The sequence below is a fragment of the Mus pahari genome, chromosome 9 (assembly GCF_900095145.1).
Source record: "Mus pahari chromosome 9, PAHARI_EIJ_v1.1, whole genome shotgun sequence".
Taxonomy (NCBI): Eukaryota; Metazoa; Chordata; class Mammalia; order Rodentia; family Muridae; genus Mus; species Mus pahari.
In genome coordinates, this window is record NC_034598.1 from 35,011,479 (window position 1) to 35,030,220 (window position 18,742).

Below are 18,742 nucleotides of genomic sequence, written 5' to 3' on the forward strand. Positions count from 1 at the left end.
ATTAAAGGTGTGCGCCACCATGCCCGGCTTCTTTTTGTTTTTAAATACCATTATAACTTTGTGTATCATGTGATACATTATTGGCCGTTGGACTGTTTGATGTCTTAGCTCATAACATGCAAATTAGAGGATCCTCCAGCAGAAACTGCTCTTGCTTTCTCAAACTCTTGACATGTTCGCCAGGCAGTGGTAGCACGTGACTTTAATCCCAGCACTAGGATGGCAAAGGTAGGCAGATCTTTGATTTGGAAGCCAGCATGGTCTACAAAGTGAGTTCAGGATAGCCCAGGCTACACAGAGAAACCCTGTCTCAATAGCATTACATCACTCATCTCAGCAACAGGAAGAAGAGCTTACAGGGTTCCTTCTTCTGTGTCTCACCACAGTGACCCCCACTCCCACCAGACTTGCTGGCTCGGCTGTTTCTTCTGCTTATGCAACATCTAAGCAGGACTCAGAAAAGGGGCACAGGGGCAGAAGAGAGCCAGCTTCAAATGAAAGATTTGCTAGATAGTCCCCAGGGAGATAAGCACCTGGCCTGGTGATATTTAATATGTTGCTTTCTTCTGGGAAGTGCTTGGCCAGCAGTACCTGGGGAATCCATTCAACACCTCAGGAAGATGCCTCAGTAAGATTATGGGTCTGTTTTAAGGCAGAGACGTCGGTATTGTGAGTTTCTTAAGTCTGTGGGGTTGGTGAGCGGTGATGTACGTGCCAACCGGCTCAGCTTTCAGGCCGGCCTTGGTTAACCTTCTTCTGTTGAACACCGCTAAATTAGATGGAAATCAATCAGATTTGGAAATCTAAACAAACCATGCTTTGTCATAGCTTAAACTCTAGCTATAGCGGGGTGTGATATCACACACTTGTCACCCCAGCTACCGGGGAGGCTGAGGCAGGGAAATCACAAGTTGGAAGTCAACCTGGTCTTCAAAATGGCAAGCAAAAAGAGGCCAGAGATTTAACTCACTGGTAAAGAGCATTCCTAGCATGTTCTAGGACCTAGGTTCAATGCCAGTCCCAGAAAAAGAAGGGGAAAAAGCCTTGTAAGACAACAGTGGTTGATATCAAGAAAAGAAATGCTTTTGGGAGAAGAGAAGGAAGGCATGGTCTGTTTTTTACGTTCCTGCTTGGGTCAGTTCTCTTCCTGTTTTTCATGTTGCGAAGGCTGGATTCAAACTCACTGGGCACCTGAGAATGGCCATGAGTTTCAGATTCTCCTGCCTCCAGCCCCTGAGGACAGGGTTAGAGACGTTTCCTCTTGTGGAATCCACTAGAACTGCAATTCCTTGGTTTGGTTTGGTTTCAAAAGCAGGATCTTACATAGCCCAGATAAACTCACCATGTAGCCAAGAGTGACCCTGAACTTGGGATCCTCCTGCCAACATCCCTGAAGGGCTCCCTTTCATAAAAGATTTCATGCTGTTCATGCCTGCTAGCTCCTCTCATGCTCCCAAGCCGCCCCTGTGAGTGTCTCTTCAGTTGCTATGATAAAACGCCATGAGCAAAGGCAACAAGGAAGAGTTTCTTTTGGCTTTCCAGGATTTCAGAGAGTAAAAGCCCATTGTGGCAGGGATGGGGTGGGGAGAGGGGAAGGTAGAGGGATGGGGGAGCTGAAAGCAGCAGGCACGGTGGCAGGAACCGGAAGCTGGGAGGTCACATCTTCAGCCACAAACAGAGAAACAGAGAGCAAACAGGAAGTGGGACGAGACTAGACCCTCTCAAAGCCTGCCCACTGCGATGTACTTCTTCCTGCCAAGATGCAGCACCTCCCCCAGACAGCACCGACAGCTTGGGGGTCAAGTGTTCAAATACCTGAGCCTACAGGAGACATTTCTCATTAAAGCCTCACACCACCCATGAAGGAATGCTGCTGTTTATTTATTGACTGGTTTACTTCACTGTTTGTACGCAGCATGTATGCGTGCGAATGATGTGCAGTGTGTGTGTGTGTGTGTGTGTGCATGTGTGTGTGTGTGTGTGTGTGCGTGATTGTAGGCGTGTATGTGATCGTAGGCACGTGTGTGCCACAGCTCATGTGTAGAGATCAGAGGGCAGCTTTGCAGGGCTCTTGTTTCTTGGGCAGTCTGCACTCCGGGCTAGCCACCTCACAAGCTTCTGAGCCATTCTCTGGCATCCAGCTCAGGTAGCCAGCTCCCTCCCCATTGTAACTCTCAGCAGCTCATGATTTCCCCAAGAGTTGTAGGGACCTTAGTTCCAGCCACACCAGGATTAGGGACTTTGACACTGAAAAGACTGTCAGGACCAGCTGGTCTATGAAGCAGAGCTGGGATTTTTATTTGAAGACATTTTAAATACGGGCTTAACCACGGGGGTTATGAGAACGGGCAGAGCTTGAAAGAAAGGCTGATGACCCAGGGCCCTGGGAGTCCAAGCTCACTATTTGCGTAGTGACAGTTGTGAGTAGGAATTTAGTGGATTTGACATTACTGTCCTGTCAATGGGAGGTTGCTGAGGGTACCTGACAGGATCACAGTTGGTAGGGTAAAAAGATTCACCCATACAGGGAATCTCTCTTTTTGTGTGAGAGTTTCAGGCGCTATCTGGGGAAATTGATGAAGTCCTGCCCAAGGTCATAGACATCCAAGCCTTACACCCGAGTCACTGCTATCTTAGCATTAATTGTCTAGATGATATCTATGCAAGTAATAACAAAATCACAATTCTTTACAACCAGCATTGCTTATTCTGGGATTCTTCGTGGCTTGGAGGGGCGTTGGGTGCTTTTCCTTGTCGTGTCTCTGAAATTTTGCTCCTTCCGTCCTGCCTCGGGAATGCTCAGGGTACAGATGTGCATGTACAACTCTATCTGACTTTCTACATGGGCTCCAGGGGCCAAGCTTAAGTCACCTCGAATGTCTGTCTCTGCCTTTCGAGTGCTGGGGTTACAGCCGAAGCCCACCATGCTCTGCTGAAATAAGTGTTAATCTGCACTTTAACAAACAGAAGCCAGGAGCTGGGGAAGAGCTGAGACTTGAGCCTCCATCTGTTCCCTGACTCCTCTTAGGAATCCAAGTTACCCTGACCCAATGTCTGACCTGACTTGAAGCACCCTGGGGAGTGGGGGAGGGTGGGGAGGGGAGGTTCCACCTGGCACCAGATTCTCTTGTCATCTTGCTACTTGGAAGGCAAGTGCTCTGCACTGAGCCATCTCTGAAGTTTCCATTTCAGCTTGGCCAATGCCATTCAATCCAGTGGTTGCTCTCACCCCTGCCCCCCAACCCCGTGGTCTGAAGAGTACCCAGACCCTAAAAGTTTGCACGGAGAGATGCAACATTGCATCAATGTAAGAAGCAATGCTCTTCAGCTATTTATGCCTTGGTACATTAGGCTACCATGTACTTAATTGATGTTATTCTCTGCTGCTGAAATGAGTCCATTCAAGGCAGATTAAAATATATAAAGGTAGGCAGGATTATTGGGAAGCTGTTCCTGGGCAGGTTCACAGATCCCACGGAACTAGGTGAGGGAAGGTCGCCATGGAGAGGAAAAGAGAGGGGAGGAAGAAGAAAAAGAACATGTGCACACAGGGAGAGAGAAAAACTCAGAAATGCGGAGAGACAGGGAGAGGGGCCAAAATGTCTGAATTATATAGGGAGGAGATTCTGGGAGATGGGTAGCCCCACCCCTACGCTGGAAAGTTCCATGTAAGGACTGAGGGATGCCGGGAGGCATATACTAGAGTATATACTTTTGGCACTGAGGGCTAACAGTCAGCAGTTGGGAGAGATTGGACAATAGAGCCAACTAGATCTCTTTCTCTTCCCCCCCTTTCTTTTTTTTCCCCTCTCCCCCTTTCCTCCCTCTCTTCATCCATTTCTTCCTTTCTTCCCCCTCTCTATCCCCCCCCCCCTTCCTGCCCTCTTCTCCTATACTTAGTATTTATTCCCAGATTTGGGCTTTCTGGGCGTGTCCTGGTTTGTCAGACCAACATGTTCCGTTTATTTCCAGACCTGAACTTCAGGGTGTGTCCCGGTTAATAGGGCCAGTGTGTTCTTACTCTCTTCTTTCCTCTGATGCGTTGGGCGGCCGGGATACTATTTTTAGAAAATATTAAGCTCTCGGAGACAGTGACCTCATCATTTAGTCAGGCTTTGGACTCCCTTGTATAATGTGCAGTGTGATGGTCATAATGCCCCAAGATGAAGGTGAAGACCGTGTGCCGATGGTCCCTTTGATGTGAGAGTTAAAGTTTGTAAGAAATCGGTGTGAACTGCTTTTAATGTACTGTCCCTCTGAAGCCGCTGTGTGCCAGCCAGTGACTTTGTGTTTCCAGATTTTTTTTTGTTTTGCTTTGTTTTTGTTTTTGTTTTTTGAGACAGGGTTTCTCTGTGTAGCCTTGGCTGTCCTGGAACTCATTTTGTAGACCAGGCTGGCCTCGAACTCAGAAATCCGCCTGTCTCTATTTTTTTTTTTTTTTTTTTTAAATCTTTGAGAGCCTCCTTTTCCTTAACAGTAAATAATGTCACTTTGAGGTCTAAAAGGTTCTGGGGACTTGGAGAACCTAAGGCAGGCGGTCATTACCACAGAATTAGCACACCATGGATTATTGGGGCACTGTTTAAAAAGAAGGGAAAGCCAAGGCGATAACTTACTCCTGTCATCCTGGCACCCAGGAAGCTAAGGCAGGAGGATTGCCATGAGTGTGAAGCCAGCCTGGACTATATACAGTTCCCGACAAAGCAGCCAGAGCTGTGTAGCAAGAATCTCTCTAAAAAAAATAAAACAAAAAATTTTAAGAATTAAGCACCTTTTGAGTGAACAAACCGGACCTCGGTTTTTGTAAGATGCGTGTCAGTACTGAGTGGGAGCTGTCTGTTAGTACCAGCATCCCGTGTAAATGTCTGGAAAGTCCCAGGGTTTGGCCTGAAACTGAAACGTTTCGGGTCTTGTTCTTCTCAATAAACCATCATATTTTAACACATAACCTCACATAAATCAAAGTCCTCTGGAGAGGGGGGGAAGGCTTTTTACTTTTAAAGACACCGCATTATAGTTTAACACCAAGATGGCGTCAGTGCCAGGATGTGATTTACACTCTCGCCAAGTCTCTTATCAACCAATGAAAGACAAAGACACTGGGGAAATGGGAAGAAAAAAAACATGCCAAGGACCACAGGCCGGCAGGTGTTGCCATGGAAACGTTCCAGCGCAAAGTGTCCCTCTGCGCACATTGGGGGTCAGTTGTTGGAGGTTGGCTTTGTCTGTACCAAGTGCATGCAGACTAATCCCCTAAATACATGCATCCCCTGTGCCCATGGCCAGGAGGGTCTATAGGGTAGTCAGCACCCTTGCAGAAGCAAATGCTGTTAGGAGAAAAGCTGCTGTCTCTATGCGCAGGCGCAGGCCTCAGCACAGGACTATGGATGCTGGAGGCCAGCCAGCCCTTCTAACTACTTTCCTGAAATAAAAACAAAAAAACCACAACAACTCAGATAATGACCCCACGTTTTCAGAGATGTTGTGAAAACTGGGCTTGGAGAGCCCACAGTCACCTTTGAGCCACCTCCAGTAAGTTCGCGGTAGCAAGGGTCATCTCCCATTGAAAGTCCCAACAGGAGCTGCCAAATCCAGCTACAGGCGGCTCAGCCCCGAAGCTGAACTTTTTCACTAGACACCACATCGGTCCCATGAGACCTAGGAGCCGGGGTTCATGTAGCCCATGCTAGCCTGGGACTCAAGTCCTGATTGAGGGTGACCTAGAACTCCTGAGCCTCCAGCTTTCTCGTTCCAAATGCCAGAATTATAGGTGTGTGCCATTATGCCAGGTATATAGTGCTGGGAGCCAGACCCAGGGCTTCACGCATGCTCTGCAAGTGCTCTGCCAGCAGCTACTGCTTCCGTTTTAATGGTCACCCTAAGCGGTGTGCTCTGCTTAGCCCTTTAAATAGTTCTTGATGGAGCTAAGGCTATGCTTTGGAGCCATGGTGCCCCTGAGCATTGATGATGAAAGGAATACTGTTTGTTTCTAAAATGAGTAGATGCTGGCATGTCTCTGCTCCGTTTTCCCCACACTCTAGCCTGTAAGTGTGTGGAGACAGTTGAAAGGAAGCTACCGATTGGCGATCTGCCTATAAAACCGCAGGTTCGACTGAGTTGCTGTTATTGTGCTTCAGAACCCTCTCCTGTAGTAAGAACATTCTGGCAGCTCATATTTAAGTTATTCGGACACAGGGCTGCTCCTAAACCTGAACCAACCTCCATGAGAGAGAAAAGCAGACTCTGAGGAGAAACTGTTCTGGCAACCAATATTGGCTCGAGACGCTGCCTTTCAGAGGCATGGCAGCACATTCTAGCTCCCTAGATGGCCAGATGGACCATCTGCTCAGCTGTGGAGTGGCTAGGCTATGATGGGCAGCGAAGAGCTAGGGGAGGCAAGGAGAGGAAGCATATCCGAGGGGGTGTCGGATCCTGGCAAGTTGGCACATCCCGCCTCGTGAATATTACATGCCGGTGGGATACCTTTCTGTGTGGTATAATTCCTGGTTTTAATTATTAATGTCAGCAGTAAGTTTCTCAGAGTACTGAAGGTAAATAATTTACTGTAATTAACAAAGAGGTGAAAGATTATTAATTTATCAGACTTTAAAAAAAAAAAAAACACTCTAAAGGTCTAAATGGAAAATTACCCAAGGGCCTCAGACATACAGCTATAATTTGTCCCCACAACCACACACACACACACACACACACACACACCTCACCACCATCACCAAAAATACTAAAGTAGCTTTGCATTCAGTCCCTGGTCCCAATGTGACAGTTGGTATCTCTAAAAGCTGGTCTAAGTGGTTAGCCGACTGAAAGTAAGTTTCTCGAGTGGGTCATTGCTCTCCAAAGTTAATCCCAGTTCTGTCCAGTTGTATTCAATTATTTGTTTGTTTGTAACATTTATGTTAGCTGTGTTCCTGAGTGTGTTGTATACCTGTCCCACATATGTACAGTCTTTGGAGGCCAGAAGAGGGTATTGGATCCTCTGGAACTGGAGTTACAGATAGCTTCAAGCCACCATAGAGATGTTAGGAATCCAACCTGGGCCCTCTGCAAGAACAGCCAGTGCTCTTAGCCGCTGAGCCATCGCTTCAGGCCCAGCATCAAATTCTAATCTCTCTCTCTCTCTCTCTCTCTCTCTCTCACACACACACACACACACTATATGTCTTCTCTTGTTAAATGCAGTTATACCTATTCCTCATTCATTTTGGCATTTTCCTAGGACCTACACCGTGACTTTCAGACTATCTGTTTTACGTTTCAGAGCTGTTATGCCTTTTAAGGCTGAGGACATAGCTCAGTTCACTAAAGGACTTGCCATGCAAGTGGTGAGAACCTGAGTCCCAGCCCCAGAACCACATAGCAAGTGAGGCTTCGCAGCTCGATTGTATTCCCAGTGCCGAGGAAGTCAGGGGCAAAGATACTGAAGGCCTGCTGCTGGTCAGCCAGCCTCATCAAATCCAGAAGCTCCAAGCCAGAGAGAGATTTGTTTTCCATCCCCAAACCAGCGAGGTAGACAATTCTTGAAGTACGATACCCAAGGTCATCTCCCCACCCCCAACCCCCGACTCTCTTTCCTCTTCCTTCTCCCTCTTCCTTTCTCTTTCCTCCTCTCTCTCCCTCTTCCCTCTTCTCCTCCCTCTCCCCCCTCTTCCTCTCCCTCACTTTCCTCCCCCCCACACCCCACCCACATGGACCTACATGTACACACACACATTGTCTGAGTCATTTGGGGTATGTTTGTAAATTGGGGGTTTGGTTGTTTGTTGGCTGGCTGCTTTGGTTTGCTTTGTTTTTGAGGCAAGGTTTCGTGCAGCCTCGGCTTTGCTACATAGTGAGTGATTCTGAGCCCCCGCAGTCCTCTGGTGCAGTGGTTCCCAACCTTCCTTATTCTTTCCCTTAATACAGTTCCTCATGCTGTGGCCATCTCCCCCAGCCATAAAATTATTTTTGTTTCTACTTCATAACTGCCGTTGTGCTACTGTTATGAGTTGAAATGTAAATATCTATGTTTGCCAAAAGTCTTAGGGACCCTTGTGAAATGGTTGACAACCCCCTCCCAGACATATACACACACCCTGGTTCTCTAAGGGATGTGTGGTCATCTCTGTCTCTAGGCTCTGAAATTTCATGCTGATGCAGCCCTACTGGTCTCAGTGGGGATCTCACTCCTTGTCACACAGTGTGTCCTTTTACACTGAGAACATGGGCTTCAGAACTGGGAAAGGACCTTGACTTGTTTCCTTATCTCCTGTTTCAAGTCTCTCTCTCGCGCGCTCTCTCTCTCTCTCTCCCCCTCCCTCCCTTCTTTTTCCTTTCTCTCTTTCTTTCCTTTCTTCCTTCCTTTTTCTTTCTTTCCTTTCTTCTTTCTTCCTTCCTCTCTCTCTCCTTCTTCCTTCCTTCCTTTTTCTTTCCTTTCTTCTTTCTTCCACTCTCTTCTCTCTCTCTTTCTCTTTCTTTCTTTCTTTTTTAAAGATTTATTTATTTATTATATGTAAGTACACTGTAGCTATCTTCAGACACTCCAGAAGAGGGCGCCAGATCTCGTTACAGATGGTTGTGAGCCTCCATGTGGTTGCTGGGATTTGAACTCAGGACCTTAGGAAGAGCAGATGGGTGCTCTTACCTGCTGAGCCATCTCACCAGCCCTTTCTTTCTTTCTTCTTTCTTTCTTTCTTTCATTCATTCTTTCTTTCTTTCTTTCTAGAAGTGTTGGTTGGTTTATTTGTGGAGCAGGATTTGAAATTCTAGTGTTGATCTTTGATTTCTTGTATTTTCTCAGCTTTTTAATTTTAATGTTATTTGGGTATCATGTGTGCATATGCGTGTCCACGTGTGTGTGTGTGTGTGTGTGTGTGTGTGTGTGTGTGTGTGTGTGATGCCTGTGCACATGTGAATGTGTGAAGTCTTCTCTTTCTACCTCCTATCTCTTTGTGGGAATGCTGGGATTACAGGTATGTGTACTACATCCTGCGTTGAGCTCTGGTCAGCAGGCTTGCATAGAACTTCTTCTATTACTGAGCCACGCTTCCTGCCCTGTATGGCCATTTTAATTCAATCTAGTTTTGATGCAATGAGGGAAGTACTTTGGAACTCATGAACCTCTGTTTGACATGCTGGCAAGATCTTTGGGCCCATTTTCCAGTATAAATTCTATGACTTCATCCACTTTCTTGTGAGACTATTGACGAGCTCGCACACGCTCGGTGGGGTGGGATTTTTCTGGGTAGGTTTTCCACCTCCCCTCTGCACGGCCCCACAGTTCAGCTTGTGTCCTAAGAAGACAGATAGCAAGTCAGGCATGGTGGTGCACGCCTTTAATCCCAGCACTCAGGAGGCAGAGGCAGGTGGATTTCTGAGTTTGAGGCCAGCCTGGTCTACAAAGAGAGTTCCAGGACAGCCAGGGCAACACAGAGAAAACCTGTCTCAAAAAAACCAAAAAAAAAAGAAAGAAAGAAAGAAAAGAAAGACATGTAGCATGCTTGAGGCTGCCTGACTGTCTGTCAGTACCTTAGTGGGCTTTCTCCTCTTCAGCAGCTATCTCTGCAGACATGAACACTTATCTGCATGTACAACAGACAAATGTTCCCAATGGCAGAAAGTCAAGTGCTGGCTCCCAGATCTCTGACTCTCTGGAGTTTCGCTCTCAGTGCACACTGCCCTCTGCTACTTCAGTCTCTATGTTTTAATCGGGCTTTCTTGTCGGGAGAAAGACTTTGTCAGCCACAGGACCCATAGGTATCAGAGTCATCAGGACTACATGTTGAGAACAGGGAGGAAATTTTAATTTGTAGGACTATTTTGGACCAGAAGAGAACTTGCCGAAAAGCATGTAAATTAATTTCTCCATGTTTCCTGTACTGGCAGATGATAACAGGCTGTCTTCTTAGTATCTCTGCGTGTAGTATTTTATCAGAACACTATGTTGATTCTTTTTAAAGGTTTTTCTAAGCAGACCCAGATGTAGACCTCATGAGCAGGTCTTCCAAATTTATTACATTGACTGTTTATCCAGGCTTATAAAGAAGTGCAGACATGTGTTGTGTGTATAGAGAAAGCTGGCGTGTTATGTGTGTGGTTGATGTCACGTTCTGCTTTGTTTTTCAGCACCTGACATTCACGAGGGAGTTCGATTCTGACTCCCTCAGACACTACAGTTGGGCAGCAGACACGTTAGATAATGTGAACCTGGTCTCAAGCCCCGTGCATTCTGGGTAAGTGCCCACACGGAGTTTCTCTTTATTCTGTTATGCTCCACTGCATTTATTATTTAGAGTTATCCATGCATATTGAACACCTCCATACCCACGGATATATTCACCTGTGCAATATATGCTCATTTGTGAGAGTGTGTGGTTTGCATTTGTAAATCGTGTGAAAGTATTTTGGGGACAAGTCTGTTTTTATTCCTAAAAGCAGAGTATCAGAAAAAAAAAAATTGATTGTTGATACAGCAAAATTTCCTGGCTGTTGTGATCTTTAAATCTTTAAAATTCATTTTCAATGAAAAAGATTTAACACAATGTTATTTTTCTTAAATTTTTTTTCTCAAATGAGGCTTTCCCCCCCCCCCACGTATATCTGTTTTTTGGGGTTTTTTTTTTTTTTTTTTTTTTTTTTTTTTTGTTTTTTGGAGACAGGGTTTCTCTGTGTAGCTAGGGAAGTGGCTCAACCAGTAAAGTGCTTGTCACACAAGTATGAGGAGCTGGGTTTGAGTCCCCAGAACCTGTGGGCATGGTGGCTCAACCCTGTAATCCCAGAGCTGGAGAGGCAGTGCAGACTGGCTATCCTGGCCTCCCGGATCCCAGCCAAGTCAATGAGGGACTCCTGTCTCAAAGACCAAGGGAAACATGGCCTGGGAAGCAGCTTGGGAAGTTGGTATCTAGTTCCCACATGAGCATACATGTAGGAACATGCTTACTACATGTACATACATACAGGAACATGCTTAGCCACCTATGACTGCGTGTATCTACACACACACACACACACACACACACGTGTACATGTACACTATATTATTGATTCGCCTCGCAAACTGATTCAGTGTCCCCTATAAGCAGGCCACTTTGTTGTTGGTCTTAGTTTCCAGTTGTTTGGCATCATCCTTTTCATTCTTAATAGATGGTTTGTTTTGTGCCATGCCATTTTTTTTTTTTTTAAGGAACTGTAAACTAGAACGTTTCCAATTGACTTTGGTACCTTTTGCATTCCTGAAGGAAAGTTGCAATTATGTAGTATGTTATAATTAGAAAAAAAAAAAGACTCTTTGAAATTTTTTTTAAAATCTACTTTTAAAATGTCACATACCAATATATACCTGAGAAGTGCTGATAAGAACCACATTAAAGAGTCCCTCATCCCTGTCTCATATCAGAATACTGAATAGTGGCCCGCCGTGACAAGTGAGTTGGTAATCAATGTACCTATTGATGCTGGAGTCTTTAGTGGGTAATTCACTTGTACGATCATCGCTAGCCATAGAAAAGGGAGAAAAAGGATTGCTGAAATGACTCCTGGGCTATTAAGGTGGCTTAGTGGATTAAAGCACTTGGGCAAATTTGAGGACTGGAGCTCAGATCCACACAATCCACGCACAACCCGATGCATCAGCAGCGCCAGCCATCTCAGCATCCCTAAAGAGAGATGGAAGACAGAGACTAAAGAATCCCCGGAAGCTGGCTGGCTAGCTAACAACAGACCTTACGTCAGACAGGGTAAAAACTGAGGATCAATGTGCATTATGGCACCGGCACGCACGCACACACACACACACACACACACACGTGTATATATATGTGTGTGTGTGTACATATATAAATATATATACACACACATATACATACAAGATATATATATATATACACACACAGGAACTATATACACAAATACAAATATGTGCATATATGTTATATGCATCATATTACACACATGAAACTAATAAATACATCAGGATCCATTTCTTGTATTTCTCTTTGGGACAGACATTTACACAGCAAGCATAATGACAGCCAGAGAAGTCCCACTTGGGACCGAAACCACTGGTGGCAGGTCTGAGAACCGCGCTCTGCCACACCCCAAGGCAAACGTTCCTCCCAGGCTGTCCCACAAATGCTAAGTGCCGTGGTTCCGTCTTCTGAGGTTTTTTTTTTTTTCCTTTTGCTCATCATTGACATTGTCTGTTGCTTGCTCCTAATGACCGTACATTAATTTCTCCCATTTGCTTTCTAAATTATTTTGCAGCTGCTCGTCTCCGCTGCCTCAGTATGACTCAAGGTGATAACCCTGTCCTTCGTGTCTTTCATTTTATGTGGCATCCCTCAGTTTAGATGGCGTCAGTGTCTGTAGTGTGTCCGCACCTGTCACCCTGCCGTTTGCGACACTAGACGCCTCCGCGTAGCAGCTGTAGGGGCTCGTGTGGTGCTCGTGATGTGATCTAAACAGCAGACAAAGAGATCTTAAAGCATCACCTCACCTTTGTGTGTTTCTCTGTTCCTATGACACGTGCTGTGTGTCCTTTGGGTTTGGCTCAGCTCCCCTACAGACTGAGTTTGGAAAACAAGTCCTAGTGCATCTCAGTGTCTTTGAACACTCATGTCCTGCTTCATCTACCCCCACTTTTCCTCCATCTGTTAACTCTATGACATTTAAGATTTTAGGATGATAAATGATTACAAGCACCTTCCATGTGCCATGTACTCCGAGAAGCGCCCTGTAGGAGGTTCTCCTCTCAGGCATTCACTCTATTTGAGAGTCTTCAGAGACACCACGGTCTTATATTGACCCGAGTCACCTTTGTATGCTACCTTGAGAGCACACAGCTAAGCGTTACCCTGTATATCTGTCTGCCCATCCATTTCTTAATCTTAGTCGCCAAGTGTTCCCTGTGCCACTTCTAAGCAGGCAAAGCAAAGTTCTGCTCATGGATTGATTCAGCTGACACTGGTCATATGTTGGTCATGTGCTGGGACTCTGCTGAACCCTGCAGGTGCTGTCTGGATTGTTGAGGCCCACTTGTTGTCAGTGCAACACCCCTAATCTGGGCAAGCACTGCAATGTGCATTTGTACTAACACAAGTATGATTTCAAGCCCAGGGTTTGACGTGAGTCCTCTATACACCTAGAGATAACTGATTCACCACTAATTACAGAGAGGACCATGACTCTTCTCCCAGGCTCCTTTATTACCTAGTTATAGCGCCTCCATTGCTGACTGAGATCAACTGATGCTCACGTGTGCAGGCACACACAGTATATAATACATGTGTACCTAAGAAAAATGAAGCAATTCAGAACAATTTCAAATGAGCCACAAGTCATTTTTCCCTGGGAAGAATTCCCGTGGAAGCCTGAATTGGTGAATGGAAGCGGATGATCATTCCTTTGAATATAGAGGGGAAAGAGTATTTTTTATTGTCTCCTTGTTTTTGAGACAGCCTTTCCCTCTCCTGACTTGAGTATTCTAGAGGAAAAAAAAAACCATCTCTCACGATAACTAGAGTAATAAATAGCAAGCACACTAAATAAGAGAGAAAAATAGTTACTACAGAAACCTAAGCAAAAGGTGAGTCCATTTCACTGACAAGCAGTTGGTTCTGGAAACTCGCTCCATCTCGTTGGCTCGCCATGGGGAGTTTGCCTGAAGAAGTCTCCCTTGCCAGAAAACCCACAGATACCTCAGGGGTTTCAGATCCTTTGGCGGGATGTTAGTTTTTAGTTAGCACAAAGCTTAGACAATTATATAGAAAAGAATTTTGATGGATAGGATTTTTTTTTTTCTTAAAATAATACGATAGGGAACTGTAGCTCTTTCTGATACCCACTCTCTGGTGCTACGTGAATCGTGTATATTTTCAGCTGTAAAAATCAGCAGATACAGATGTGTTTGCTGGCAACTCTTGACCTAGCCATTCACAGAAAAACATTTTCCTTATTGCCGTTGACATAAAGGCAGATGACAAACGTAGACCCTCTCGGAAATAACATTTAAGGTCTATTTCTATTACCACATGGCCTATTCAAATAAAGATGATGTTTTAATAGCTCCTCAGCCTCTCTATTTTTTTTTTTTTTTTTGGTTAAAGGACCTTGAAAAGATTTAATCCCTTTCCATCAAAATCTTAGCAAGCCTAGTCACCTGCTTGTATTTTTGTATTGTTTCATCCTAATGTCAAGAGCATTGGTATGGGTGACTGTCCCTTTGTCCCTTTGACTGTCGTGTGTTTTCTGCTACCTGTGGAGTTCCATCCTGTGTGTACTAGAGTGAAGTCCCATAAATAGGTTAGGGGAGAAACTAGTCACAGTAAAAATGACCCCTAAGTCATCCTCAAAGGCTACCAAGCGTGGTCGGCTTTTTTTTTTTTTTTAAACATCTGTATTCCTTTTTGTAGATACTGTCAGTTCCATCTTAACAAATGTCACTGTTCCTTCTCTATGCCTCTGCTGACTTCCCTGCCTCCTGGGCAGGGGAGCTTCCTTCCACCGAAACCCACCTCTGCCCTGAGTACGAGTTCTGTGCATGCCTGACGTGACTCCACAGTAGTAACTTCCAACTGCTGTTTCAGGGAGGGCACAGCCGCTGCCTTTGCCCCCCTCCCCCTCCCCAATACCTTGACGTTGCATTTCAAGCTCTGTGCAGAGTTTTACTTCTGTCAGTGACGCCCTCTGATCTTTTTCCACCCCCACACAGGTTTCTGGTTAGCTTTATGGTGGACGCGAGAGGGGGCTCCATGCGAGGAAGCCGCCACCACGGGATGCGGATCATCATCCCTCCGCGCAAGTGTACGGCCCCCACCCGCATCACGTGCCGCCTGGTAAAGAGACATAAACTGGCCAACCCACCCCCCATGGTGGAAGGAGAGGGATTAGCCAGTAGGCTGGTAGAAATGGGTCCTGCGGGGGCACAATTTTTAGGGTAAGTTTCCCCCTTTTTCGCTTTGGCCCTCTGACCACACTTTTTTTTTTTCCTTTTGTCCTTGCTAACGCAAGACCTCGACTCTTGAAAATGGCTTGTCGGACCCCACTGGGGACTCGGGTGTGGTGTTAAAGGTCACCAAGCTGCTGCGTTGATAGACTGCGGGTTCCTTAACTCGGCCGGCCACCGGCCAATGCTCTTACTAACCGAGAAGCATGCTTTCCGCCCCACGGGTGCGCGGATGATCGCCCCCGCGTGTGCGCGCGCGGTCTCCCGTGGAAGTCAAGGCACCATCCTTAGGAAGCCTTAGGAAGATGTCACCTCCCCGTATAAATGACCGCCATGGGGCCATGTCTCTTTAACGATAACTTTTAGAGACATAATCCACTGGGGTAGGGTATTTTACAAGAAGGAAAACTAAGTTTGCTTCGTTGAGGTGGCACTTGGCAAAGCAGGTCAGGCTCCGTCCCAACGGACCGCGTGTTCACCATCTCCCCTTCTCGTTTTTCTCTTCCTGCTGCATGGATGTCACTCAGTAAACTGCATCTTCCCACCCATCCTCCCCCTGTAAATGAGGGCGAGAGCTTGGTTAGCCGAATCCTGCAGCTTGGGCCTCAAGGAACAAAATTTATTGGGTAGGATCTTCATAGACAAGACCAGAATGTGTACAGTTCTCCTTTCCATTTTCAATTTTTTTCTGTCACGCCCATGGTCTTATACTCGTCTTAAGTTTGTTCTTCTTCTTTTAGTTTTCTCTTTTCTGCTTTCAGTCGATGTGTGTCGCTGAAAGGGAACACCCATAAGTGGCTTGACTTAATGTGGCACTGCCGCTGTCCTGTGCTTTCGAAGCATGTGGGGACCCATCGCAAGCACTCCCGCTGGCTTGTGCATCTGTCCACCCGCCTTTAAGTTGAAATGTTTCTTCTCTGTGTACTTATTAGAGTGAGACCAACCGTCTCATTTTAACCAGTTTAAGAGAAGGTATTTGCAGACTTTGAGTCAATGTTTGCCACAGATGCTCTGTGTGTGTGTGTGTGTGTGTGTGTGTGTGTGTGTGTGTGTGTGTGTGTGATTAGACTTGCAAATCACTGTTATAAAGTGTAATCTTTACAGGCTCTGAGAAGAAAAAGGAATCAACCAATAAGTAAGATCCTTTTGAATGTGTCAAGAGCACATGATATTTAAAGAAATGGGACTCGAGGCAGCCCAGACATTCTGTTGAGCTGTTGAAATGTCTTTTTGTCTCATTTAAGTTGAAATGTATCATTGTTTGTCTGCTTGTCTGACTGTTTTTGCCTTGGCAGTCTGCATGAAAAGCCCGTTATGAATTGTCTTGCTTGGCTGTCCCCTTGGTCAAAGACCCTGCCTATACCTTCTCTCCAGCATTGCTGAGTGTCCTACACAAAGCCACAGAGAGAGTATCAGACACATTAACCCGAAAAGATTGTATCTTGTTCTCAAAAAAAAAAAAAAAAAGAAATGATACCTAATGTCCAACTATATGTTCTTAAATTATGGGAAATTTCATGATGACATTATTAACACTGTTTTTACTCGTTAAAGAATAAAGGCACTATAAAATTACTTTTAATTCTTTATAATAATTTTGGCAAAAGTAAAATCATGACATTTATCGGCCTGATTTTCGATTACTACTCTTAGGAGTAATCCGATATTCATGTTTCATTTGTAGTTTTGATCTTTACGACAGCCTCTCTTTGAGCTCTGCCTCCTGAAGCCTGGATTTGTTGCTACCATGTGTGCATAAACAGCTAGGTTAAGCCAGGTTACAGGTTACCCTAACGTTAAGCCAGGTTACATACAACCTCTACAGAGAACAATGATACTGTCTGCTAAGCACCGTCAGATAAAGCTGCACAATCCAACTACATGAACTGTGCGTGACTGTGGCCTGCTCACCCCCATCCATCTTTCCCAGTGTTTATCCATAATTCCGTAAAACTCAAGAAAATGATTTTCCGTGACTTGACTTGATAATCTTCAGTTCGCAGCCATTCTCTTCCATTTGTTTGAGAAAGGACACTGTCAAGAGTTAACTCCTGCCTGTGACAATTTCAAACTTACATGTACTCTTCCAGAACGTCCCAGCCTTCCCTGGATAGGTGTGAGGTCAAGTCAGGCAACGAAGCCATCCTTCACTTATTCGCAAATGGCACAATCAGAAAAACTGTTTTAACTGCAAAGTCGTGCCAGTTGTCGGAGGAACTAGATTACGGCAGTGCCTATTTGATTTCTGAGAGGGAAAAAAAAAAAGTAGAGAAATGATCCTCCAAAGTTGAGTAAATTTCTTTTTCAAAGAAGTGACTGTGTCCTTTTAATTCATTAGCATCTCGTATAATATAATGTATCTATTATGTTTTTTAATTTTTAAAAAATGGGCCAATTTTCTTTCTTTATGGCCTATTTTAGTCATGTTTAACTTGAAATTTCCTATTTATATGTGTTTAATTCCCACCCACCCCCATTCAATTTGATGCCTAACACACAGTAGGCCTTCAAGAACTGTTTGTGACTGAATGACGGCATGTTATTGGGCTTGTAATATCACTTAACTAGCAATGATTCTGCAGCTTTGAGACCATTCCCAACCCAAATGGCACCTCTGATTTCCAACTCAATCCTGTTAATGAGACTTTATTTTATTTTATTTTTTTAGTATTCTACTACAGATATATTTCACTTGATACAAAAAAAACAAAACAAAAAAAAAACAAAAAAAAACAACAAAAAAAACAAATCATGTGGCTTTTTTTGTTTTCTAGCCCCGTCATTGTGGAAATCCCTCATTTTGGGTCCATGAGAGGAAAGGAGAGAGAACTTATTGTCCTTCGGAGTGACAACGGAGAGACCTGGAAGGAACACCAGTTTGACAGTAAAAACGAAGACCTGGCAGAGCTTCTCAATGGCATGGATGAAGGTATCGATCGATGCCCCCCGGATCTGTGGCCAGGGACAGAGTGAAGTGGGGGAGGTATTCCTCGCATGTCCCAGGATGCAGGATCCAGGGTCTTCGACAACTTTGCCGTACCTAAGGCATTGACTTCACAGTGTCTCCCCTACATTCTGAGCACCACCACGGTTCAGACAGATCAACACCCTCACAGTTCTTTAAGTTTCTCTTTTGAAGGTGTATTGATTTTGGTTTTATATGTGCACAGGCATTTTTCCTGCACTCACAGGTTGCATGTCCCACATGCATGTCTGGTGCCATAGATCCTCTGGTACTGGAGTTAAAGACGGTTGTGAACTGCTGTGGTGGGGTCTTGGGAACTGAACCCAGGTTAGAGGAGCAGCCAGGGCTCTCAACTGCTGAGCTATCTCTCCAGCCCCAGTTCTGTAATTTTCTAACCAAATGTATCAATCTTTCCAAGACCTAAGAAGGCTTTTGTTAGTGAAAAGAGGTACAGGAGGTTAAAACAAACAAAGGCGATCCAGAGGGAGTTTATAACATTTGCTACAGCGTGAGCATTTATAGTATGTTTTTGGAATTTTCATTCTGTTTTCTCCTAAGTTACTTCAACATCTTTCATACATTTTTTTTATACATTTGAGCCACCATGGTTTTGTTGTTGTTGTTGTTGTTGATGATGATGATGATAATGTTTTGTTTTTTAAAGTTTCAAAGCTGGTTGGAGTTTTATGTGTTTTGTGGTCTTTGAGCCACTGAGGCTCACACACTTCTTTGACATATAATTCCTTCTTGACATATAATTCCTTCTTCTCTGGAGGCATTAAGTCAGGGGTTCACGGAGCCCCTGTAGCAGGGGATGACCTTGAATACCCAATACTCCT

General features: G+C 45.0%; 1 protein-coding gene across 24 annotated transcripts in view; it reads left to right on the forward strand.

The window, feature by feature from the left end:
- The window catches only part of Ank3 (ankyrin 3), a 484,298-nt gene that overhangs the window by 399,942 nt on the left and 65,614 nt on the right, over positions 1-18,742 (forward strand). For 18 of the 24 annotated variants that reach the window (XM_021205641.2, XM_021205642.2, XM_021205643.2 and 15 more), the window contains 3 exons: positions 10,123-10,229; positions 14,705-14,929; positions 17,713-17,867. In XM_021205641.2, the coding sequence (XP_021061300.1) occupies positions 10,123-10,229; positions 14,705-14,929; positions 17,713-17,867 (487 nt within the window). Of the gene's footprint in view, positions 1-10,122; positions 10,230-12,258; positions 12,292-14,704; positions 14,930-15,465; positions 15,565-17,712; positions 17,868-18,742 lie in introns of all 24 variants that reach the window. The other 6 variants (XM_029542115.1, XM_029542116.1, XM_029542117.1 and 3 more) reach the window with 3 other exon arrangements.